We start from the raw sequence: 25,339 nt of genomic DNA, 5'->3' as shown, positions 1-25,339 counted from the left end.
GTCGGAACCAGCTGCGATTTTGGAATATTGAGAATCCAATCGTGCTGCCGCAACACTACCTGAGATAGTGCTACACCGACTTCCAACTGTTCCCTGGATCTTACCCTTATCAGGGAATCGTCCAAGTAAGGGATAACTAAAATTCCCTTCCTTCGAAGGGATATCATTTCGGCCATTACCTTGGTAAAGACCCGGGGTGCCGTGGACCATCCCTACGGCAGCGTCTGAACTGATAGTGACAGTTCTGTACCATAACCTGAGGTACCCTTGGTGAGAAGGGTAAATTTTGACATGAAGGTAAGCATCCTTGATGTCCCGAGACATCATGTAGTCCCCTTCTTCCAGGTTCGCAATCACTGCTCTGAGTGACTCAATCTTGAATTTGAACCTCTGTATGTAAGTGTTCAAAGATTTTAGATTTTAGATTTAGAATCGGTCTCACCGAGCCGTCTGGCTTCGGTACCACAATAGTGTGGAATAATACCCCGTTCCCTGTTGCAGGAGGGGTACCTTGATTATCACCTGCTGGGAATACAGCTTGTGAATGGCTTCCAAAACTGCCTCCCTGTCAGAGGGAGACGTCGGTAAAGCCGACTTTTGGAAACGGCGAGGGGGAGACGTCTCGAATTCCAATATGTACCCTTGAGATATTACCTGAAGGATCCAGGGGTCTACTTGCGAGTGAGCCCACTGCGCACTGAAATTCATTGAGAACGGGCCCCCACCGTGCCTGAGCTTGTAAGGCCCTAGCGTCATACTGAGGGCTTTGCAGAGGCGGGAAAGGGTTTCTGTTCCTGGGAACTGGGTAATCTCTTCAGCCTTTTTCCTCTCCCTCTGTCACGAGCAGAAAAGAGGAACCTTTTGTCCGCTTGCCAACAAAGGACTGCGCCTGATAATACGGCGTCTTATTTTGAGAGGCGACCTGGGGTACAAACGTGGATTTCCCAGTTGTTGCCGTGGCCACCAGGTCTAAAAGACCGACCCCAAATGTCCCCTTTCAAAGGCAATACTTCCAAATGCCGTTTGGAATCCGCATCACCTGACCATTTTACTGGTAGAATAGGACAACGCACTTATACTTGATGCCAGTCGGCAAATATTCCGCTGTGCATCATGCATATATAGAAATGCATCTTTTAAATGCTCTATAGGCAATAATATACTATCCTTATCTAGGATATCAATATTTCCAGTCAGGGAATCCGACCATGCCAACCCAGCACTGCACCTCCAGGCTGAGGCGATTGCTGGTCGCAGTATAACACCAGTATGTGTGTGAATACATTTTTGGATACCCTCCTGCTTTCTATCAGCAGGATCCTTAAGGGCGGCCATCTCATGAGAGGGTAGAGCCCTTGTTCTTACAAGCGTGTGAGCGCCTTATCCCCCCTAGGGGGTGTTTCCCAACGCACCCTAACCTCTGGCGGGAAAGGGTATACAGCCAATACTTTTTAAGAAATTATCAATTGTTATCGGGGGGAAACCCACGCATCATCACACACCTCATTTTATTTTTCAGATTCAGGAAAACTACAGGTAGTTTTTCCCTCACCGAACATAATACCCCTTTTTGGTGGTACTCGTATTATCAGAAATGTATAAAACATTTTCCATTGTCTCAATCATGTAACGTGTGGCCCTACTGGAAATCACGGTTGTCTCTTCACCGTCGACACAGGAGTCAGTATCCGTGTCGGCGTCTGTATCTGCCATCTGAGGTAACGGGCGCTTTAGAGCCCCTGACGGCCTATGAGACGTCTGGACAGGCACAAGCTGAGTAGCCGGCTGTCTCATGTCAACCACTGTTTTTTTTTATACAGAGCTGACACTGTCACGTAATTTTCAACAGTACATCCACTCAGGTGTCGACCCCCTAGGTGGTGACATCACTGTTACAGACACTCTGCTCAGTCTCCACATCATTTTTCTCCTCATACATGTCGACACAAACGTACCGACACACAGCACACACACAGGGAATGCTCTGATAGAGGACAGGACCCCACTAGCCCTTTGGGGAGACAGAGGGAGAGTATGCCAGCACACACCAGAGCGCTATATATATATATATATATATATATACAGGGATAACCTTATATAAGTGTTTTTCCCCTTATAGCTGCTGTATGTTTTAATACTGCGCCTAATTAGTGCCCCCCTCTCTTTTTTTTAACCCTTTCTGTAGTGTAGTGACTGCAGGGAAGAGCCAGGGAGCTTCCCTCCAACTGAGCTGTGAGGGAAAATGGCGCCAGTGTGCTGAGGAGATAGGCTCCGCCCCCTTTTCGGCGGCCTTATCTCCCGTTTTTCTGTATATTCTGGCAGGGGTTAAATGCATCCATATAGCCCAGGAGCTATATGTGATGTATTTTTTTGCCATGTAAGGTATTTTTATCATGTTTTATTGCGTCTCAGGGCGCCCCCCCCAGCGCCCTGCACCCTCAGTGACCGGAGTATGAAGTGTGCTGAGAGCAATGGCGCACAGCTGCAGTGCTGTGCGCTACCTTATTGAAGACAGGAACGTCTTCTGCCGCCGATTTTTCCGGACCTCTTCGCTCTTCTGGCTCTGTAAGGGGGCCGGCGGCGCGGCTCCGGGACCCATCCAGGCTGGGCCTGTGATCGTCCCTCTGGAGCTAATGTCCAGTAGCCAAGAAGCCCAATCCACTCTGCACGCAGGTGAGTTCGCTTCTTCTCCCCTTAGTCCCTCGATGCAGTGAGCCTGTTGCCAGCAGGTCTCACTGAAAATAACAAACCTAAACTAAAACTTTCACTAAGAAGCTCAGGAGAGCCCCTAGTGTGCACCCTTCTCGTCGGGCACAGAAATCTAACTGAGGCTTGGAGGAGGGTCATAGGGGGAGGAGCCAGTGCACACCAGTTAGTCCTAAAGCTTTCTTTAGATGTGCCCAGTCTCCTGCGGAGCCGCTATTCCCCATGGTCCTTACGGAGTCCCCAGCATCCACTTAGGACGTTAGAGAAAATAGGAAATATAGCTGAGGTCTGTTTGCAGGTGGGGTGCATTTATCACTCAGAAGTACAGTTTCCAAGATATAAAACATCTTAAGAATCCCACATCACAATTGCATATTTACACTTCTATGGTAGCTAAAATGGCAGCGAGTAATACGGCGCACACATTCTAGATCAGTGATTCTCAAACTTGGTCCTCAGGACCCCACACAGTGCATGTTTTGCAGGTAACCCAGCAAGTGCACAGGTGTATTAAATTACTCAGTGACACATTTTAAAAGGTCCACTGGTGGAGCTAATTATTTCACTTGTGATTCTGTGAGGAGACCTACTAAACATGCACTGTGTGGGGTCCTGAGGATCGAGTTTGAGAACCTGTGTTCTAGATCATCATATCGCAGGGGAAGTTATGCACAATTATGTGACCGAGTTATAAAGTTATATGAGCAAGTCCGGGAGGATCCCAGCCTTAATTAAGGTAACCAGCCAATCAGCAGGTACTTGGTTGACTTCCTCCAAGGTGTGATGCTATACGAATGAAAGGGCCAAGCGCTCAAGTTCGGTGTTCAAACTAAGGGAACAATGGGGGTAATTCAGACCTGATCTCTGCTATGTTTTCTCACAGCGGGCAATCAGGTCTGAACTGCGCATGCACCGGCTCGTTGGACAACTGCACCGGGCATCGGTGCATAGCAATGGGATGGTGCGAAAATAGCGATTGCACGGGGAATCGCAAGGTGATTGACTGGAAGAGGCCCATTTGTGGGTGGCAACTGACCATTTTGTAAGACTGTCCGGGAAAACGCAGGAGGGACACAGCATTTTGAGGAAGGATGTCTGACGTCAGCTCCGGTCCCAATCAACGCAGCGGCTGAGTAAGTCCTGGCCAGTGAAGAGACTGACAAAAGCTAACGCACACCTGCACAAAGGTAACACCCTTCCCTTGTAGGTAGCGACTACCTGATCACAGGGATGCAAAAAAACGCACCCTAGCGATCAGGTCTGAATTACCCCTGATGATTGAAGTTTAACCTGCTGTTACCAGCATTTCCTACCATTCCTTCTGCACCGATTTTCTATGTGTTAATCTATTTTTATCCTGGTTTGATTTGAATTACTTGCCTTTATGTACTTTGTAAACAATTAATTTGTGACATACTTTTCTAAATAAGCAAAATCGTTTTTTTTCTTGTCTAATTCATACGAGAGGGTAACCAAAAGAAACAGGAATCGTGTTCTAGAGGGCAGGGTGTTGTAGTATGGGCTTCCGCCGCTAGGCGAATGTTTGCGGAACCCTTCTGAGCCAGTAACCCCGCTGACGTTGGGGGGTAAGGTAGCTTTTGACTGCAGTGATTTGTTTTCAAACGAGTTGTTCACTCTTTTGCCTATTTTTGCGATTGCTGATTCACACGAACAACGTGCTCACAAGAATGTGAGAGGGCTTGTGCACTCAGAATTTGTACCCCAAGGTCAAACTGTCAACCAAAGTTTTTATTTGGAAGTTTTGAAAAGATTGCGTCCCGATTTGAGGAAAAAAGTCCCAATTTGTGGAGAATAGGTGACTGGTTCTTTCATCATGACAACGCACCTGCCAACACAGTGTTGAGTGTTAAGCAACTTGAAACTAATAACGACATGACACCTTTGCCACACCCACCGCAATCACCCGATCTCGCCTCGTACAACTTTTTTTTATATCCTCGGATGAAAGGAGAACTTAAAAGGAAAACGTTTTGCTGATATTGAAGAGGTGAAAAAAAAAACAGTACTAAAATGCATCAATGAAGATGAGTTTAAAAAAGATTTTGAGCAATGGAAAAAAATGTTTTAACAAAATGAATTGATTCAAGTGGAGAGTACGTTGAGGGTGACTGAAGTTTCAAAATGTACAATAATTAATCATTAATTCCTGTTTCTTTTGGGTACCCCCTCGTCTCTGCTCTCAGAACCCAATCCTCTGAACAGTTTGTGAGACCACTAGACCTTGCAATAAACTGTTATTAGAGACAGCAAAAGGAGAAAAAAGAGACTCTTTTGTGGGCGCACTCTTAACTTGGAAAAATTTATGAAATGTTAAAGATCAATACAGGTTGAGTATCCCATATCCAAATATTCCGAAATACGGAATATTCCGAAATACGGACTTTTTTGAGTGAGAGTGAGATAGTGAAACCTTTGTTTTTTGATGACTCAATGTACACAAACTTTGTTTAATACACAAAGTTATTACAAATATTGTATTAAATGACCTTCAGGCTGTGTGTATAAGGTATATATGAAAAATAAATGAATTGTGTGAATGTACACACACTTTGTTTAATGTACAAAGGTTTAAAAAATATTGGCTAAAATGACCTTCAGGCTGTGTGTATAAGGTGTATATGAAACATAAATGCATTCTGTGCTTAGATTTAGGTCCCATCACCATGATATCTCATTATGGTATGCAATTATTCCAAAATACGTAAAAATCCGATATCCAAAATACCTCTGGTCCCAAGCATTTTGGATAAGGGATACTCAACCTGTATAAAATTTAACTTTTATTAATAACACAAAGATAAAAATAGTCAGAGGTCAATGAAATAAGATAACAATCAAAAAAGATTATAATGAAATGGGTAGCAGTTAAATGCTGAAGCTAGATAGAACAATGAAATAAGATAATACAATTAGTAACAATTAAATGCTAATACTAGCAAGATAAATTCCGGCTGCCGAGGTCCAATCAGGGTGTCGTAGGGGATTAACCCAGATAAGTTAAGGGACAGATGAGACACCAATATGTACTAGCCCCGCGTTAATAAGTGATTAGGACAACTATTAGAGACTTGTGCATTTAAAGGTAAACGAACGTGATGTAACCAGCTGTCATAAGAAAAATTAAGATTTTAAACCTACCGGTAAATCTTTTTCTCCTAGTCCGTAGAGGATGCTTGGGACTCCGTAAGGACCATGGGGTATAGACGGGCTCCGCAGGAGACATGGGCACTATAAAGAACTTTAGAATGGGTGTGCACTGGCTCCTCCCTCTATGCCCCTCCTCCAGACCTCAGTTAGAGAAACTGTGCCCAGAGGAGACAGACCGTACGAAGAAAGGATTTTGTTAATCTAAGGGCAAGATTCATACCAGCCCATACCGTATAACCTGGAATATACGAACCAGTCAACAGCATGAAACATACAGCATCAGTCAAGACTGATCAAAACTGTAACATAACCCTTATGCATGCAATAACTATATACAAGTCTTGCAGAATGTTGTCCGCACTGGGACGGGCGCCCAGCATCCTCTACGGACTAGGAGAAAAAGATTTACCGTTAGGTTTAAAATCTTATTTTCTCTTACATCCTAGAGGATGCTGGGGACTCCGTAAGGACCATGGGGATTATACCAAAGCTCCAAACTGGGCAGGAGAGTGCGGATGACTCTGCAGCACCGATTGAGCAAACATGAGGTCCTCATCAGCCAGGGTATCAAACTTGTAGAATTTAGCAAAAGGGTTTGAACCCGACCAAGTCGCCACTCTGCAAAGCTGTAATGCCTAGACGACCCAGGCAACCGCCCAAGAAGAGCCCACCTTCCTAGTGGAATGGGCCTTTACTGAATTAGGTAACGGCAATCCAGCCGTAGAATGAGCCTGCTGAATCGTGTTACAGATCCAGCGAGCAATAGTCTGCTTAGATGCAGGAGCGCGGACCTTGTTGGCTGCATACAGGACAAACAGTGCCTCTGTTTTCCTAACCCGAGCCGTTCTGGCTACATACATTTTCAATGCCCTAACCAAGTCCCGGGTAGCCACAGGCACCACAATAGGTTGGTTCATATGAAAAGAGGAAACCACCTTAGGCAAAAATTGAGGACGAGTCCGCAACTCAGCTCTATCCACATGGAAAATCAGAAACGGGCTTTTGTGTGACTCGGACACTCGCCTTGCAGATGCCAAGGCCAACACCATGACCACCTTCCAAGTGAGATACTTTAATTCCACCTTTTGAAGAGGCTCAAACCAGTGAGACTTAAGGAACTGCAACACCACGTTAAGGTCCCATGGTGCCACTGGAGGCACAAAAGGAGGCTGCATGTGCAGCACTCCCTTTACAAAAGTCTGGACTTCTGGGAGAGAAGCCAATTCCTTCTGAAAGAAAATGGATAGGGCCGAAATCTGAACCTTAATGGAGCCTAATTTTAGGCCCATATTCACTCCAGTCTGTAGGAAGTGTAGAAAACGGCCCAGATGGAAATCTTCCTGAGGAGCATTTTTGGTTTCACACCAAGAGACATACTTCCTCCAGATACGGTGATAATGCTTCGCTGTCACCTCCTTCCTAGCCTTTATCAGAGTAGGGATGACTTCATCCGGAATGCCCTTCCCAGCTAGGATCCGGCGTTCAACCGCCATGCCGTCAAACGCAGCCGCATTAAGTCTTGGAACAGACAGGGCCCCTGTTGCAACAGGTCCTCTCTGAGAAGAGGCCACGGATCTTCTGTGAGCATGTCCTGCAGATCCGGATACCAGGCCCTTCGAGGCCAATCTGGAACAATGAGAATTGCCTGTACTCCACTTCGTCTTATGATCCTCAATATTTTTGAGATGAGAGGAAGAGGAGGGAACACATAGACTGACTGAAACACCCACGGTGTCACCAGGGCGTCCACTGCCTGAGGGTCCCTTGACCTGGCACAATACCTCGGAAGCTTGTTGTTGAGGCGTGACGCCATCATGTCTATTTCCCCACTGACTTGCAATCTCTGTAAAGACATCTTGATGAAGTCCCCACTCCCCTGGATGGAGATCGTGTCTGCTGAGGAAGTCTGCTTCCCAGTTGTCCACTCCCGGAATGAATACAGCCGTCAAGGCGCTTACATGATTTTCCGCCCAGCGAAGAATCCTGGCGGCTTCCGCCATCGCCACCCTGCTTCTTGTTCCGCCCTGGCGGTTTACATGAGCCACGGCTGTGACGTTGTCTGACTGAATCAGAACAGGCAGGCCCCGAAGAAGAGTCTCCGCCTGAAAGAGGCCGTTGTAGATGGCCCTCAATTCCAGTACGTTGATGTGTAGACAAGCCTCCTGGCTTGACCATAGTCCCTGAAAGTTTCTTCCTTGTGTGACTGCTCCCTATCCTCGGAGGCTCGCGTCCGTGGTCACCAGAACCCAGTCCTGAATGCCGAACCTGCGACCCTCTAGAAGGTGAGCACTCTGCAGCCACCATAAGAGAGATACCCTGGCCCTGGGGGACAGGCTGATCTTCTGATGCATATGTAGATGGGATCTGGACCATTTGTACAGTAGGTCCCACTGAAAAGTCCTCGCATGGAACCTGCCGAAGGGAATGGCCTCGTAAGACGCCACCATTTTTCCCAGAACTCGAGTGCATTGATGGACCGACACCCTTTTCGGCTTCAACAGGTCCCTGACCAAGATCTGGAGTTCCTGAGCTTTTTCCCTCGGAAGAAAAATCCTTTTTTGTTCCGTGTCCAGAATCATGCTTAAGAAAGGCAATCGGGTCGTTGGAACCAACTGTGACTTTGGCAGATTGAGAATCCAGCCGTGCTGCTGCAACACCCTCAGGGAGAGTACTATGCTTTTCAGTAACTGTTCTCTCGATTTCGCCTTTATCAGGAGATCGTCCAAGTACGGGATAATTGTGACTCCCTGCTTGCGCAGGAGCACCATCATTTCCGCCATAACCTTGATGAAAATCCTCGGGGTCGTGTAAAGCCCAAACGGCAACGTCTGAAATTGGTAATGACAATCCTGTACAGCAAACCACAGGAACGCCTGATGAGGAGGATATATGGGGACATGCAGGTATGCATCCTTTATGTCCAGAGACACCATAAAATCCCCCCCCTCCAGGCTGGCGATGACCGCTCTGAGTGATTCCATCTTGAATTTGAACCTTTTCAAGTATAGGTTTAGGCATTTTAAATTCAGAATGGGTCTGACCGAACCGTCCGGTTTCGGGACCGCAAACAGGGTTGAGTAGAACCCCGTCCCCTGTTGAAGCAGGGGAACTTTGACCACCGCTTGTTGTTGACCCAGTTTTTGAATTGCATCTAAAACTACTTCACTCTCTGGGGAAGAAGCTGGTAGGGCCGATTTGAAAAACCGGCGAGGAGGCACATCTTCGAATTCCAGCTTGTAACCCTGGGATACAATTTCTATTGCCCAGGGATCCACCTGTGATTGAACCCAGACGTGGCTGAAAAGTCGAAGACGTGTCCCCACTGGGGCGGACTCCCTCAGCGGAGCCCCAGCGTCATGCGGTGGATATAGTAGAAGCCGGGGAGGACTTCTGTTCCTGGGAACTAGCTGTTGCTGGCAGCTTTTTCCCTCTGCCCTTACCTCTGGCAAGAAAGGAAGATGCCCGACCTCTTTTGGACTTATGCGACCGAAAGGACTGCATCTGATAATGTGGCGTTTTCTTTGGCTGTGAGGAAACATAAGGTAAAAAAGTAGATTTACCTGCAGTAGCTGTGGAAACCAGATCCGTGAGACCTTCCCCAGATAAGTCCTCACCTTTGTAAGGCAAAACCTCCATATGCCTCTTTGAGTCGGCATCACCCGTCCATTGGCGGGTCCACAGGGCTCGCCTAGCAGAAATCGCCATGGCATTGGCTCTTGAACCAAACGTCTCTCTGAGCATCTCTCATATATAGTACAGCATCTTTAATATGACACAAGGTCAATAAAATGGTATCCTTATCCAGGGTATCAATGTCAGCAGACAAGGTATCTGTCCAAGCTGCTACAGCGCTACAAACCCAAGCCGACGCTATCGCCGGTCTGAGCAAGGTACCAGTATGTGTATAAATCGACTTCAAGGTAGTCTCCTGTCTGCGATCAGCAGGATCCTTGAGGGCTGCGGTATTTTAAGACGGCAGAGCCACCTTTTTGGATAAGCGCGTTAACGCCTTGTCCATCCTGGGGGAGGATTCCCACCGTATCCTGTCCTTAGCCGGGAAAGGATACGCCATAAGAATCCTCTTGGGAATCTGCAATTTCTTGTCTGGAGTTTCCCAAGCCCTTTCAAACAACTCATTTAGCTCATGAGAAGGGGGGAAAGTAACCTCAGGTTTCTTTTCTTTAAACATGTGGACCCTCGTGTCAGGGACAGAGGGGTCATCCGTGATATGCAACACATCTTTTATTGCAATAATCATATAATGAATACTTTTTGCCAACTTTGGCTGCAATCTCGCATCATCGTAGTCGACACTGGAGTCAGAATCCGTGTCGGTATAGGTGTCTGCTACTTGGGATAGTGGGCGCTTCTGAGACCCAGAAGGCCCTGTGATATAGTGAAAGGCAAGGATTGACTCCCTGCATTTTCCCTGGACTCCGCTTTGTCCAATCTCTTATGTAATAAATTCACATTTGCATTTAAAACATTCCACATATCCAACCAATCAGGTGTCGGCGTTGCCGACGGAGACACCACACTCATTTGCTCCACCTCTTCCCTAGAAGAGCCTTCCGCTTCAGACATGCCGACACACGCATACCGACACCCCCACACACTCAGGGAAATATCTAATCTGGAGACAGTCCCCCAATAAGGCCCTTTGGAGAGACAGAGAGAGAGTATGCCAGCACACACCCAGCGCCAATGACCCTGGAAAACAATTTCCCAGACCCACAGCGCTTTAATATTATTCAATATACACTCACTGCCAAATTAAGTGTCCCCCCCTCTTTTTAAGCCCTCTGTCACCGTGTTCAGCAGGGGAGAGTCCGGGTAGCCAGCTTCTCTGCAGTGTGCTGTGGAGAAAATGGCGCTGGTCAGTGCTGTGGAATCAAGCTCCACCCCCTCAGCGGCGGGCTTCGGTCCCGCTCAAAAATACAATACTGGCGGGGGATTTGTATATATATTGCCTCCGCAGCCCATATATACTAAAATGCCAGCCTAGAGGTTTTATATTGCTGCCCAGGGCGCCCCCCCTGCGCCCTGCACCCATCCGTGCCTCAGTGTGTGTTTGTGTGAGGGAGCAATGGCGCGCAGCGTTACCTCAGTGAAGATCTGAAGTCTTCTGCCGCCTGTGAGGTCTTCTGTCTTCTAATACTCACCCAGCTTCTATCTTCCGGCTCTGCAAGGAGGACGGCGGCGCGGCTCTGGGACAAACGGCTAGGGTGAGACCTGCGTTCCGATCCCTCTGGAGCTAATGGTGTCCAGTAGCCTAAGAAGCAGAGCCTATCACTTAAGTAGGTCTGCTTCTCTCTCCTCAGTCCCACGACGCAGGGAGCCTGTTGCCAGCAGGGCTCCCTGAAAACAAAAAACATAACAAAATTCTTTTAATCAAGAGAAACTCAGGAGAGCTCCCCTGTAATGCACCCAATCTCCTCTGGGCACAGGATCAAACTGAGGTCTGGAGGAGGGGCATAGAGGAAGGAGCCAGTGCACACCAGGAACTAAATTCTTTCTTAAAGTGCCCATGTCTCCTGCGGAGCCAGTCTATACCCCATGGTCCTTACGGAGTCCCCAGCATCCTCTAGGACATAAGAGAAAAGAGCAGTAGGAAATAATAAGAATTTACTCACCGGTAATTCTATTTCTCGTAGTCCGTAGTGGATGCTGGGGACTTCGTAAGGACATGGGGAATAGACGGCTCCGCAGGAGACTGGGCACATCTAAAGAAAGATTTAGGACTATCTGGTGTGCACTGGCTCCTCCCCCTATGACCCTCCTCCAAGCCTCAGTTAGGAACTGTGCCCGGAAGAGCTGACACAATAAGGAAGGATTTTTGAATCCCGGGTAAGACTCATACCAGCCACACCAATCACACCATATAACACGTGATAGGAACCCCGGTTAACAGTATGATAACAAATGGAGCCTCTGAAGAGATGGCTCACAACAAAACCCGATTTTTGTAACAATAACTATGTACAGGTATTGCAGACAATCCGCACTTGGGATGGGCGCCCAGCATCCACTACGGACTACGAGAAATAGAATTACCGGTGAGTAAATTCTTATTTTCTCTGACGTCCTAGTGGATGCTGGGGACTCCGTAAGGACCATGTGGATTATACCAAAGCTCCCAAACGGGCGGGAGAGTGCGGATGACTCTGCAGCACCGAATGAGAGAATTCCAGGTCCTCCTCAGCCAGGGTATCAAATTTGTAGAATTTTGCAAACGTGTTTGCCCCCGACCAAGTAGCTGCTCGGCAAAGTTGTAAAGCCGAGACCCCTCGGGCAGCCGCCCAAGATGAGCCCACCTTCCGTGTGGAATGGGCTTTTACAGATTTAGGCTGCGGTAAGCCTACCGCAGAATGCGCCAGCTGAATAGTGCTACAAATCCAGCGCGCAATAGACTGCTTAGAAGCAGGAGCACCCAGCTTGGTGGGTGCATACAGGATAAACAGCGAGTCAGTCTTTCTGACTCCAGCCGTCCTGAAAATATAAATTTTTAGGGCCCTGATCACGTCCAGCAACTTGGAATCCTCCAAGTCCCTAGAAGCCGCAGGCACCACAATAGGTTGGTTCAAGTGAAAAGCTGAGACCACCTTAGGGAGAAACTGAGGACGAGTCCTCAATTCTGCCCTATCCATATGGAAAATCAGATAAGGGCTTTTAAAAGACAATGCCGCCAATTCTGAAACCCGCCTGGCCGACGCCAAGGCCAACAGCATGACCACTTTCCACGTGAGATATTTTAATTCCACAGTCTTAAGTGGTTCGAACCAATGTGATTTCAGGAATGCCAAAACCACATTGAGATCCCAAGGTGCCACCGGGGGCACAAAAGGAGGCTGAATATGCAGTACTCCTTTGACAAAAGTCTGAACTTCGGGCAGTGAAGCCAGTTCTTTTTGGAAGAAAATCGACAGAGCCGAAATCTGGACCTTTATGGACCCCAATTTTAGGCCCATCGTCACCCCTGCTTGCAGGAAGTGCAGGAATCGACCCAGTTGAAATTCCTCCGTCGGGGCCTTCATGGCCTCACACCAAGCAACATATTTTCGCCAAATGCGGTGATAATGTCTTGCGGTGACATCCTTCCTGGCTTTGATCAGGGTAGGGATGACTTCCTCCGGAATACCCTTTTCCTTCAGGATCCGGTGTTCAACCGCCATGCCGTCAAACGCAGCCGCGGTAAGTCTTGGAACAGACAGGGTCCCTGCTGCAGCAGGTCTTGTCTGAGCGGCAGAGGCCAAGGGTCCTCTGTAAGTCTCTTGAAGTTCCGGGTACCAAGCTCTTCTTGGCCAATCCGGAACCACGAGTATGGTTTTCACTCCTCGCCTTCTTATTATTCTCAGTACCTTGGGTATGAGAGGTAGAGGAGGAAACACATAAACCGACTGGTACACCCATGGTGTCACTAGAGCGTCCACCGCTATCGCCTGAGGGTCTCTTGACCGGGCGCAATATCTTTTCAACTTCTTGTTGAGGCGGGACGCCATCATGTCTACCTGTGGTTTTTCCCACCGGTTGACCAGCATTTGGAAGACTTCTGGATGAAGTCCCCATTCTCCCGGGTGGAGGTCGTGCCTGCTGAGGAAGTCTGCTTCCCAGTTGTCCACTCCCGGAATGAACACTGCCGTCAGTGCTAACACATGATTCTCTGCCCATCTGAGAATCCTTGTGGCTTCTGCCATCGCCATCCTGCTTCTCGTGCCGCCCTGTCTGTTTACATGGGCGACCGCCGTGATGTTGTCTGACTGGATCAGTACCGGCTGGTGTTGAAGCAGGGGTCTTGCCTGGCTTAGGGCATTGTAAATGGCCCTTAGCTCCAGGATATTTATGTGAAGAGAAATCTCCTGATTTGACCACAGTCCTTAGAAATTTCTTCCCTTTGTGACTGCCCCCCAGCCCCGAAGGCTGGCATCCATGGTCACCAGGACCCAGTCCTGTATTCCGAATCTGCGGCCCTCTAGTAGATGAGCCCTCTGCAGCCACCACAGCAGCGACACCCTGGTTCTGGCCGATAGGGTTATCCGCTGTTGCATCTGGAGATGGGACCCGGACCATTTGTCCAACAGGTCCCACTGGAACGTCCTTGCGTGGAACCTTCCGAATGGAATTGCTTCGTACGAAGCTACCATTTTTCCCAGGACTCGTGTGCATTGATGTACCGACACTTTTCCTGGTTTTAGGATGTCTCTGACCAGAGATGACAATTCCTCGGCTTTTTCCAGTGGAAGAAACACTCTTTTCTGGTCTGTGTCCAGAATCATTCCCAGGAACAGAAGACGTGTCGTCGGGACCAGCTGTGACTTTGGAATGTTTAGAATCCAGCCGTGCTGTTGTAGCACTTCCTGAGAAAGTGCCACCCCCACTATCAACTGTTCTTTGGACCTCGCCTTTATCAGGAGATCGTCCAAGTACGGGATAATTAAAACTCCCTTCTTGCGAAGGAGTATCATCATTTCGGCCATTACCTTGGTAAAGACCCTCGGTGCCGTGGATAACCCAAACGGCAGCGTCTGGAACTGATAGTGACAGTCCTGTACCACAAATCTGAGGTACTCCTGGTGCGGAGGGTAAATGGGGACATGCAGGTACGCATCCTTGATGTCCAGGGATACCATGTAATCCCCCTCCTCCAGGCTCGCAATAACCGCCCTGAGCGATTCCATCTTGAACTTGAACCTTTTGATATAAGTGTTCAAGGCTTTTAAATTTAAGATGGGTCTCACCGAACCGTCCGGTTTCGGTACCACAAACATTGTGGAGTAGTAACCCTGTCCTTGCTGAAGGAGGGGTACCTTGACGATCACTTTCTGTGAATACAGTTTTTGAATAGCCACCAACACTGCCTCCCTGGCAGAGGGAGTTGCCGGCAAGGCAGATTTTAGGAAACGGTGGGGGGGAGACGTCTCGAATTCCAGCCTGTACCCCTGAGATACTACTTGAAGGACCCAGGGATCCACTTGTGAGAGAGCCCACTGTGTGCTGAAAAACCTGAGACGTGCCCCCACCGTTCCCGATTCCGCCTGAGCAGCCCCAGCGTCATGCTGCGGACTTACCGGACGCAGGGGAGGACTTCTGCTCCTGGGAACTAGCTGTGTGCTGCAGCTTTTTCCCCCTTCCTCTGCCCTCGGCAGAAAGGATGAGCCTCTAGCCCGCTTATTTTTCTGGGGCCGAAAGGACTGTACCTGATAATACGGTGCTTTCTTTTGCTGTGGGGTAGCCTGTGGCAAAAAAGTCGATTTCCCAGCAGTAGCTGTGGAAACGAGGTCTGAAAGACCTTCCCCAAAAAGTTCCACCCCTTTATAGGGTAAAACTTCCATGTGCCGCTTGGAGTCGGCATCACCTGACCATTGCCTAGTCCATAACCCCCGTCTGGCGGCAATGGACATAGCGCTTATTTTTGATGCCAGCCGGCAAATATCCCTCTGTGCATCACGCATGTATAAGACCGCGTCTTTTATATGGTCAATAGTTAGCAAAATATTGTCCCTATCCATGGTATCAATGTTTTCCGACAGGGAGTCTGACCACGCAGCAGCAGCACTGCACATCCAAGCTGATGCAATAGCGGGTCTCAATATAATGCCAGTGTGTGTGTATATAGCTTTTAGGGTACTTTCCAGCTTTCTATCAGCAGGTTCTTTTAGGGCAGCCGTATCCGGAGACGGTAGTGCCACCTTCTTTGATAAGCGTGTCAGCGCTTTATCTACCCTAGGGGGTGTTTCCCAGCGTGACCTAACCTCTGGCGGGAAAGGGTACGCAGCCATTAACCGTTTAGAAATGATCAATTTCTTATCTGGGGAAGTCCACGCTTCCTCACACACCTCATTTAATTCGTCAGATGCAGGAAAAACTACTGGTAGTTTTTTCTCACCAAACATAATACCCTTTTTTGTGGTACCTGGGGTATCATCAGAAATGTGTAATACATTTTTCATAGCCTCAATCATATAACGGGTGGATCTATTGGAGGGTACACTCGTCTCATCATCGTCGACACTGGAGTCGGTATCCGTGTCGACATCTGTATCTGTCATCTGAGGTAGCGGGCGTTTTATAGCCCCTGATGACATTTGAGACGCTTGGACAGGCACAAGCTGAGTAGCCGGCTGTCCTATGTCGTCAAACCTTTTATGTAAGGAGCTGACACTGTCACGTAATTCCCTCCATAAGTCCATCCACACTGGTGTCGACCCCGCAGGGGGTGACATCACATTCACAGGCATGTGCTCCGCCTCCACATCATTATCCTCATCATACATGTCGACACAGCAGTACCGACACACAGCAGACACACAGGGAATGCTCTTACAGAGGACAGGACCCCACAAAGCCCTTTGGGGAGACAGAGGGAGAGTATGCCAGCACACACCAGGGCGCTATATAACACAGGAATATCACTATACAGAGTGTTTTCCCCTATAGCTGCCTATAATATATATATATTGCGCCTAAATTGTGCCCCCCCTCTCTTTTTTACCCTTTCTGTAGTGCAGGACTGCAGGGGAGAGCCAGGGAGATTCCTTTCAGCGAAGCTGTGAGGGAATAATGGCGCCAGTGTGCTGAGGGAGTTGGCTCCGCCCCTTTTTCGGCTGGCTTTCTCCCGCTATTTTACCATTTCTGGCAGGGGTTAATATACACCTATATAGCCTCTGGGGCTATATATGGTGTTAGTTTTGCCAGCCAATGTGTTATTATTGCTGCTCAGGGCGCCCCCCCCCAGCGCCCTGCACCCATCAGTGACCGCAGTGTGTGGTGTGCATGAGGAGCAATGGCGCACAGCTGCAGTGCTGTGCGCTACCTTGGAGAAGACAGAAGTCTTCAGCCGCCGATTTTCCGGACCACCTTCTTGTTTCTGGCTCTGTAAGGGGGACGGCGGCGCGGCTCCGGGAACGGACGACGAGGTCGGGTCCTGTGTTCGATCCCTCTGGAGCTAATGGTGTCCAGTAGCCTAAGAAGCCCAAGCTACCACCACTTAGGTAGGTTCGCTTCTTCTCCCCTTAGTCCCTCGTTGCAGTGAGCCTGTTGCCAGCAGGTCTCACTGAAAATAAAAAACCTAAACTATACTTTCTTCTAGGAGCTCAAGAGAGTGTGCATCCAGCTCAGTCGGGCACAGAAATCTAACTGAGGCTTGGAGGAGGGTCATAGGGGGAGGAGCCAGTGCACACCAGATAGTCCTAAATCTTTCTTTAGATGTGCCCAGTCTCCTGCGGAGCCGTCTATTCCCCATGGTCCTTACGGAGTCCCCGGCATCCACTAGGACGTCAGAGAAAAGATAGCAGAGTGAATCTGCTGTCAGTGTTAGACTATGAGCATAATGGGACAGTCTGAGCTCTACTAAACTGAGTCTTCCTCAAGAGTCGCCCACTTGAGTACTGACCCAGCCCAACATTGATTAGCTTCAAAGATCGGACGGCTTTGGGCGTTTCCAGTGTGGTATGATAGTAGAGAGAAATAAACGATAATCAGATGCTCTGGAATCACTGATGAGAGTTCACGAATTTTACAGCATCTTATTTCCTACTGCTCTTTTTTCTTATGACAGCTGGTTACATCACGTTCGTTTACCTTTAAATACCCAAGTCTCTAATAGTTGTTCTAATCACTTATTAACGTGGGGCTAGTACATATTGGTGTCTCATCTGTCCCTTAACTTATCCGGGTTAATCCCCTACGACACCCTGATTGGATCTCGGCAGCCGGAATTTATCTTGCTAGTATTAGCATTTAATTGTTACTAATTGCATTATCTTATTTCATTGTTCTATCTAGCATCAGCATTTAACTGCTACCCATTTCATTATAATTTTTTTTGATTGTTATCTTATTTCATTGACCACTGACTATTTTTATCTTTGTGTTATTAATAAAAGTTACATTTTATATTGATCTTTAACATTTCATAAATTTTTCCAAGTTAAGAGTGCGCCCACAAAAGAGTCTCTTTTTTCTCCTTTTGCTGTCTCAAGTTGTTATATTGACTCAGGGTGCACCACCAAATAAGAATTAGAAAACTAGGTTCTCTCTCTATCTTTCCATTTTGGTAATTACATTGACATTTAATACCTACTATATACCGGTGCGGTATTCCCCCAAATATAATAAACTGCTATTAATTGCTGAAGCAGGTGGAAAACCACGTGCTGCGAGGACGTTTCTGTGCAATTGAGGATATTAAGAATACACTGTTATAAATTGCCAAAGTAGGATGGCGTTAGCACAGACTGCGTGGATGTGTAATAGCAACGTGCCTATGAACCATTGTTTATAAAGGTGTTGAGGGACTCATGACCCCCTTTTTAATGTTATCACGGGTGGTAGCAGTGCATTGTGTTGCATTACTGCGCTTTGACCAATAGTTAGAGTGAGGGGTCAATCCAAACAGGTCAGGGATAAAGTAAGGTCCTTGATACCCCATAAAATGACAGCCTTATTAAATGAATTCAGTTTAACAAGCTCTAGATATTGGTCAGCTATGGTTATAAAAGGTATCTTGCATATAGAAACACATTTTGTACTTTGTGCATTAATCATCACTTCCAAACAATGTGACAAGGATCAGCGAGCCTCATTAATATGGTAAAGAATATATACTTCTGCCATCAGTTCATACATACATCACTACAACGCAATAATAGACCATTCTTTTATAGAAACAACAGAAAATGTCTGGCACAATCTAGAAAGCGCAGTAAAAATGAAAGCACAAGCAGAGACATAAATAACATGGAATACGGACCATCTGGAAAGGGTTTTCAAGTGAAATATTAGAAAACAAACCCCAAACAGTGGTACGCTGTTAGAAGAGATTTATTTCCCTGGTTTGTAGCTGTAAACATTAATACCTTTTTACTTTCTTCCATTTCATGTTCAAACATTGCACTGAACACTGGGGAACGAGCTAAAAGAGAGGAAAGGCATGGTCAGGAATTCACTCTTCTCAGGGAGAGGAAAGCAAAGATGGAAGTAATTATTGAAAACATTACCTGCAAGAATAGATTTATGAGCTTTAAATTCCTGACCTCCTACATATAAGCTGCAGTCTGTAAACCTTGTGGTTTCCCACAGATAACCCAGGTCTTCAGCGAGGCGGCATTCTGGGACTTTCAGATTGTTTGTATTGGACTGCCCTGATATGTTCACAGAATCTTGAACCACACTCACCTAGTAAACAGAAATGGAGAAATTTCTCACAGTAAACCAGATGCATGTGCAAGCTTATATATAACAAAAAAAAATAAGATTTTATTTACCGGTAAATCTATTTCTCGTAGTCCGTAGTGGATGCTGGGGACTCCGTAGGGACCATGGGGAATAGACGGGCTCCGCAGGAGACATGGCCACTTTAAGAAAGAATTTAGATTCTGGTGTGCTCTGGCTCCTCCCTCTATGCCCCTCCTCCAGACCTCCGTTAGAGAAACTGTGCCCGGAAGAGCTGACAGTACAAGGAAAGGATTTTGGTAATCCAGGGCAAGATACATACCAGCCACACCAATCACACCGTATAACTTGTGATAAACTTACCCAGTCAACAGTATGAACAACAACAGAGCATCAGTTCAACCCTGATGCAACAATAACATAGCCCTTATTGTAGCAATAACTATATACAAGTATTGCAGAAGAAGTCCGCACTTGGGACGGGCGCCCAGCATCCACTACGGACTACGAGAAATAGATTTACTGGTAAGTAAAATCTTATTTTCTCTAACGTCCTAGTGGATGCTGGGGACTCCGTAAGGACCATGGGGATTATACCAAAGCTCCCAAAACGGGCGGGAGAGTGCGGATGACTCTGCAGCACCGATTGAGCAAACAATAGGTCCTCATCAGCCAGGGTATCAAACTTGTAGAACTTTGCAAAAGTGTTTGAACCTGACCAAGTAGCAGCTCGGCATAGTTGTAATGCCGAGACCCCTCGGGCAGCCGCCCAAGAAGAGCCCACCTTCCTTGTGGAATGGGCTTTTACTGATTTTGGAGGCAGCAAGCCAGCCGCAGAATGAGCCTGCTGAATCGTGTTACAGATCCAGCGAGCAATAGTTTGCTTTGAAGCAGAAGCACCCAGCTTGTTGGATGCATACAGGATAAACAGCGACTCCGTTTTCCTGACTCTAGCCGTTCTGGCTACATAAACCTTCAAAGCCCTGACCACATCCAGTAACTCGGAATCCTCCAAGTCACGAGTAGCCACAGGCACCACAATAGGTTGGTTCAAATGAAAAGATGACACCACTTTTGGCAGAAATTGTGGACAGGTCCGCAATTCTGCTCTATCCATATGGAAAACCAGATAGGGGCTTTTATGTGACAAAGCCGCTAATTCTGACACACGCCTAGCCGAAGTCAAGGCTAATAGCATGACCACCTTCCACGTGAGATATTTTAACTCCGTTTTAAGTGGTTCAAAGCAGTGTGATTTCAGGAAACTTAACACCACGTTAAGATCCCAAGGTGCCACTGGAGGCACAAAAGGAGGTAGAATATGCAGCACTCCCTTTACAAACGTCTGAACTTCTGGTAGAGAAGCCAACCCTTTTTGCAGGAAAATGGATAGGGCTGAAATCTGGACCTTAATGGAGCCCAATTTTAGGCCCAAATTCACTCCTGACTGTAGGAAGTGAAGGAAACGGCCCAGCTGGAATACCTCTGTAGGATCATTCCTGGCCTCACCCAAGAAACATATTTTCGCCATATACGGTGATAAAGTTTAGCTGTCACGTCCTTCCTAGCCTTTATCCGCGTAGGAATGACCTCGTCCGGAATGCCTTTTTCTGCTAGGATCCGGCGTTCAACCGCCATGCCGTCAAACGCAGCCGCGGTAAGACTTGGAACAGACAGGGCCCCTGTTGCAACAGGTCCTGTCTTAGGAAGAGGCCACGGGTCCTCTGTGAGCATTTCTTGCAGATTTGGATACCAGGTCCTTCGTGGCCAATCTGGAACAATGAGGATTGTTCTCACTCCTCCATTTCTTATTATCCTCAGCACCTTGGGAATGAGAGGAAGAGGAGGAAATACATAGACCGACTGGAACACCCACGGTGTCACCAGGGCGTCTACCGCTATTGCTTGAGAGTCTCTTGACCTGGCGCAATACCTCTGTAGTTTTTTGTTGAGGCGGGATGCCATCATGTCCACCTGTGGCAGTTCCCACCAATATGTGATCTGTGTGAGGAAGTCTGCTTCCCAGTTGTCCACTCCCGGGATGAACACTGCTGACAGAGCTTACGTGATTCTCCGCCCAGCGAAGAATTCTGGTGGCTTCTGCCCCCGCCACTCTGCTCCTTGTGCCGCCTTGGCGGTTCACCTGAGCCACTGCGGTGATGTTGTCTGACTGAATCAGAACCGGTTGGTCGCGAAGCAAGTGCTCCGCTTGACGTAGGGCGTTGTACTTGACCACAGACCTTGGAAATTTTTTCCCTGTGTGACTGCTCCCCACCCTCGGAGGCTAGCGTCCGTGGTCACCAGGACCCAGTCCTGAATTCCGAATCTGCCTCCCTCTAGAAGGTGAGAACTCTGCAGCCACCACAGGAGTGACACCCTGGCCCTGGTGGACAGGGTGATTAACCGATGCATCTGAAGATGCGAACCGGACCACTTGTCCAGTAAGTCCCATTGGAAGGTCCTCGCATGGAACCTGCCAGAGGGAATGGCCTCGTATGATGCCACCATCCTTCCCAGGACTCGAGTGCAGTGATGCACTGACACCTGTTTTGGTTTTAATAGATTCCTGACCAGTGTCATGAGCTCCTGAGCTCTCTCTATCGGGAGATAAACCCTTTTCTGGTCTGTGTCTAGGATCATGCCTAGGAAAGGCAGATGAGCTGTAGGAACCAACTGCGACTGTGGAATATATAGAATCCAGCCGTGTTGCCGTTACACTTCCAGAGAAAGTGATACGCTGTTCAGCAACTGCTCTCTTGATCTCGCTTTTATGAGGAGATCGTCCAAGCACGGGATAATTGTGACACCTTGCTTCCGCAGGAGCACCATCATTTCCGCCATTACCTTGGTGAATATTCTCGGGGCCGTGGAGAGACCAAACGACAACGTCTGAAATTGGTAATGACAATCCTGTACCGCAATTCTGAGGTACGCCTGATGAGGTGGATAAATGGGGACATGAAGGTATGCATCCTTTATGTCCAGAGACACCATAAAATCTCCCCCTTTCAGGCTTGCGATGACCGCTCTTAGCGATTCCATCTTGAACTTGAACCTTTTCAGGTATATGTTCAGGGATTTTAAATTCAATATGGGTCTGACCGAACCGTCCGGTTTCGGGACTACAACATGGTCGAATAATAACCCCCTCCTTGCTGAAGGAGGGGAACCTTGACCACCACCTGTTGAAGATACAATTTGTGAATTGCAGTTAACACTATTTCCCTCTCGTGGGGGGAAGCCGGCAGGGCCGTCAGTGAGGGGGCATCTCCTCAAAGTCCAGCTTGTATCCCTGAGACAAAATATCTATTGCCCAGGGATCCAACAGGGGGTGAACCCACTTGTGGCTGAAATTACGAAGACGTGCCCCCCGCCGGGCCTAGCTCCGCCTGTGGAGCCCCAGCGACATGCGGTGGATTTTGTAGAGGCCGGGGAGGACTTCTGTTCTTGGGAACTAGCTGTGTTGTGCAGCTTCTTTCCTCTGCCCCTGCCTCTGGCAAGAAAGGACGCACCTCGGACTTTCTTGTTTCTTTGTGTTCGAAAGGCTGCATTTGATAATGTCGTGCTTTCCTAGGCTGTGCAGGAATATAAGGCAAAAGATCAGAATTACCAGCTATAGCTGTGGAGACCAGGTCCGAGATCCCTTCTCCACACAATCCTCAGCCTTCCATATGCCTCTTAAGTCGGCATCACCTGTCCATTGCATATTCTACAGGACACGTCAAGCAGAAATCGACATAGCGTTGACTCTAGAACCCAGTAGACTAATGTCTCTTTGGGCATGTTTAATATATATATATATATATATATATATATATATATCTTTAATATATATATCTATATATATATCTATATATATATATATATATATATATCTATATCTATATATATATATATATATATATATATATACACACACACACACAAAGAGAAAAAACCACAGCACTCACCACACCAGAAGCGGGGCACAGCTATGCACTTACCACTCACAGGGTGGGGTGCATTTAACACAGCACTCTCCACCACAAAAGCGGGGTACACAGCTGTACTTACCACTCACAGGGCGGGGTGCATGTAGCCCATGACCACATCGCTCTAATAAATACAAACAAAGAACCCAGCACTCACCAAAGTAAACTCACTTATCCTCAACAATTCAATAAATAAATGATGGGGGTTTAGTTGGTGGATTGGCCAATGCACGGAAGCCTGCATACCGGTATGCAGGCTTCCGTGCATTGGCCAATCCACCAACTAAACCCCCATCATTTATTTATTGAATTGTTGAGGATAAGCGAGTTTACTTTGGTGAGTGCTGGGTTCTTTGTTTTTATATATATATATATATATATATATATACATACATATATATATATATATATATACACACACACACATACATACTAGGGTCTCAATCTCTGCTGATAAGGTACCTGTCCACGCTGCTACGGCGCTATAAACCCATGCCGACACAATCGCCGGTCTGAGTAGTGTACCAGAATGTGCACGCTATCTGCAGGATCCCTGAGGATAGCTGTTAAGTCAGGGCTACCTTTTGGGCAAACGTGACACCCTAGGGGAAGATTCCCATCGTATCCTGGCCCTAGTAGGGAAAGGATACTCCCTGAGAATTCTTTGTGGGAAACTGCAGTCTCTTGTCTGGAGACTCCCGCTCTTTTTCATCATGAGAGGAGGGAAATTTACCTCAGCTTTCTTCCCCTTACACATGTGTACCCTTGTGTCAGGGACAGATGAGTCATCAGTGATATGCAAATCATCTTTATTACAATAATCATATATTGAATACTTTCCTGCCCTTTTGGCTGTAACTTTGCATTATTGTAGTCGACACTGGAGTCAGACCCTGTGTCGATATCAGTGTCTATTATTTTGGATAGTGAGCATTGTGAGACTCTGAAGGTCTCTGCGACATAGGGACAGACATGGGTAGATTCCCTGTCTGCTCTCTAATCTTTTGTGCAATAAATTCACCTTAGCACTTAATTACACATATCCAAACAGGTGTCGGCGTTGTCGACGGAGACACCCCTCACACACACATTTGCTCCATCTCCTCCTTAGGGGAGCCTTTTACCTCAGACATGTCGACACACACGTACCGACACACCACACACTCAGGGAATGCTCATCTGAAGACAATTCCCCCACAAAGCCCTTTGGAGAGACAGAGAGAGAGTATGCCAGCACACACGCCAGCGCTATTAACCCAGGAATAACACAGTAACTTAATGTTAACCCAGTAGCAGCTGTTTATATTGATTTTTGCGCCTAATTATGTGCCCCCCCCTCTCTTTTTACCCTCTTCTACCGTGTATCTGCAGGGGAGAGGCTGGGGAGCTTCCTCTCAGCGGTGCTGTGGAGAAAAAACATGGCGCTGGTGAGTGCTGAGGAAGAAGCCCCAACCCCTCAATGGCGGGCTTCTGTCCCGCTTAAAGATACATTTACTTGGCGGGGGCTCATATATATATATATACAGTGCCCAACTGTATATATGCTAAACTTTTGTCAAAGAGGTCCCAATTGCTGCCCAGGGCACCCCCCCTTGCGCCCTGCACCCTTACAGTGACCGGAGTATGTGAGGTGTGTGTGGGAGCAATGGCGCACAGCTGCAGTGCTGTGCGCTACCTCAGTGAAGACTGGAGTCTTCTGCCGCCGATTTCGAAGTCTTCTTGCTTCTTATGCTCACCCGGCTTCTGTCTTCCGGCTCTGCGAGGGGGGCGGCGGCTCGGCTCTGGGATCGGACGACGAGGGTGAGATCCTGTGTACGATCCCTCTGGAGCAAATGGTGTCCAGTAGCCTAAGAAGCAGGACCTATCTTCAGAGAGTTGGGCTGCTTCTCTCCCCTCAGTCCCACGATGCAGGGAGTCTGTTGCCAGCAGAGCTCCCTGAAAATAAAAAAAACTAACAAAATACTTTCTTACAGCAAGCTCAGGAGAGCTCACTGAACAGCACCCAGCTCGTCCGGGCACAGATTCAAACTGAGGTCTGGAGGAGGGACATAGAGGGAGGAGCCAGAGCACACCAGAATCTAAATTCTTTCTTAAAGTGCCCATGCCTCCTGCGGAGCCCGTCTATTCCCCATGGTCCTTACGGAGTCCCTAGCATCCACTAGGACGTTAGAGAAATGAGTTTACACCACTCAAATATTTTCCCAGTTAAGATTACTCTGCTATATACGGTATTTCCATTTGCAGGAGTAACTCTTGATGGGATGGCAGTAGGCATCCCCACATACAAGATCCCAGCAGTCAGAAGATCGGCGCACGAATTCCGA

At 47.7% G+C, this 25,339-nt stretch overlaps 1 protein-coding gene across 1 annotated transcript in view; it reads right to left on the bottom strand.

Annotated features, from left to right (window-relative positions):
• SPOPL (speckle type BTB/POZ protein like) overlaps positions 1-25,339 on the bottom strand; it is a 161,455-nt gene that overhangs the window by 56,857 nt on the left and 79,259 nt on the right. Inside the window, exons 5-6 of the mRNA XM_063933725.1 lie at positions 18,870-19,047; positions 18,729-18,784 (exon numbers count right to left, since the gene is read on the bottom strand). Coding sequence (XP_063789795.1) covers positions 18,729-18,784; positions 18,870-19,047 — 234 coding nt within the window. The remainder of the gene's footprint in view (positions 1-18,728; positions 18,785-18,869; positions 19,048-25,339) is intronic.

This window comes from Pseudophryne corroboree, chromosome 7, assembly GCF_028390025.1.
Source record: "Pseudophryne corroboree isolate aPseCor3 chromosome 7, aPseCor3.hap2, whole genome shotgun sequence".
Taxonomy (NCBI): Eukaryota; Metazoa; Chordata; class Amphibia; order Anura; family Myobatrachidae; genus Pseudophryne; species Pseudophryne corroboree.
Note: the sequence above shows the minus strand (reverse complement) of the source record. Positions and strands in the feature narration are given on the sequence as shown.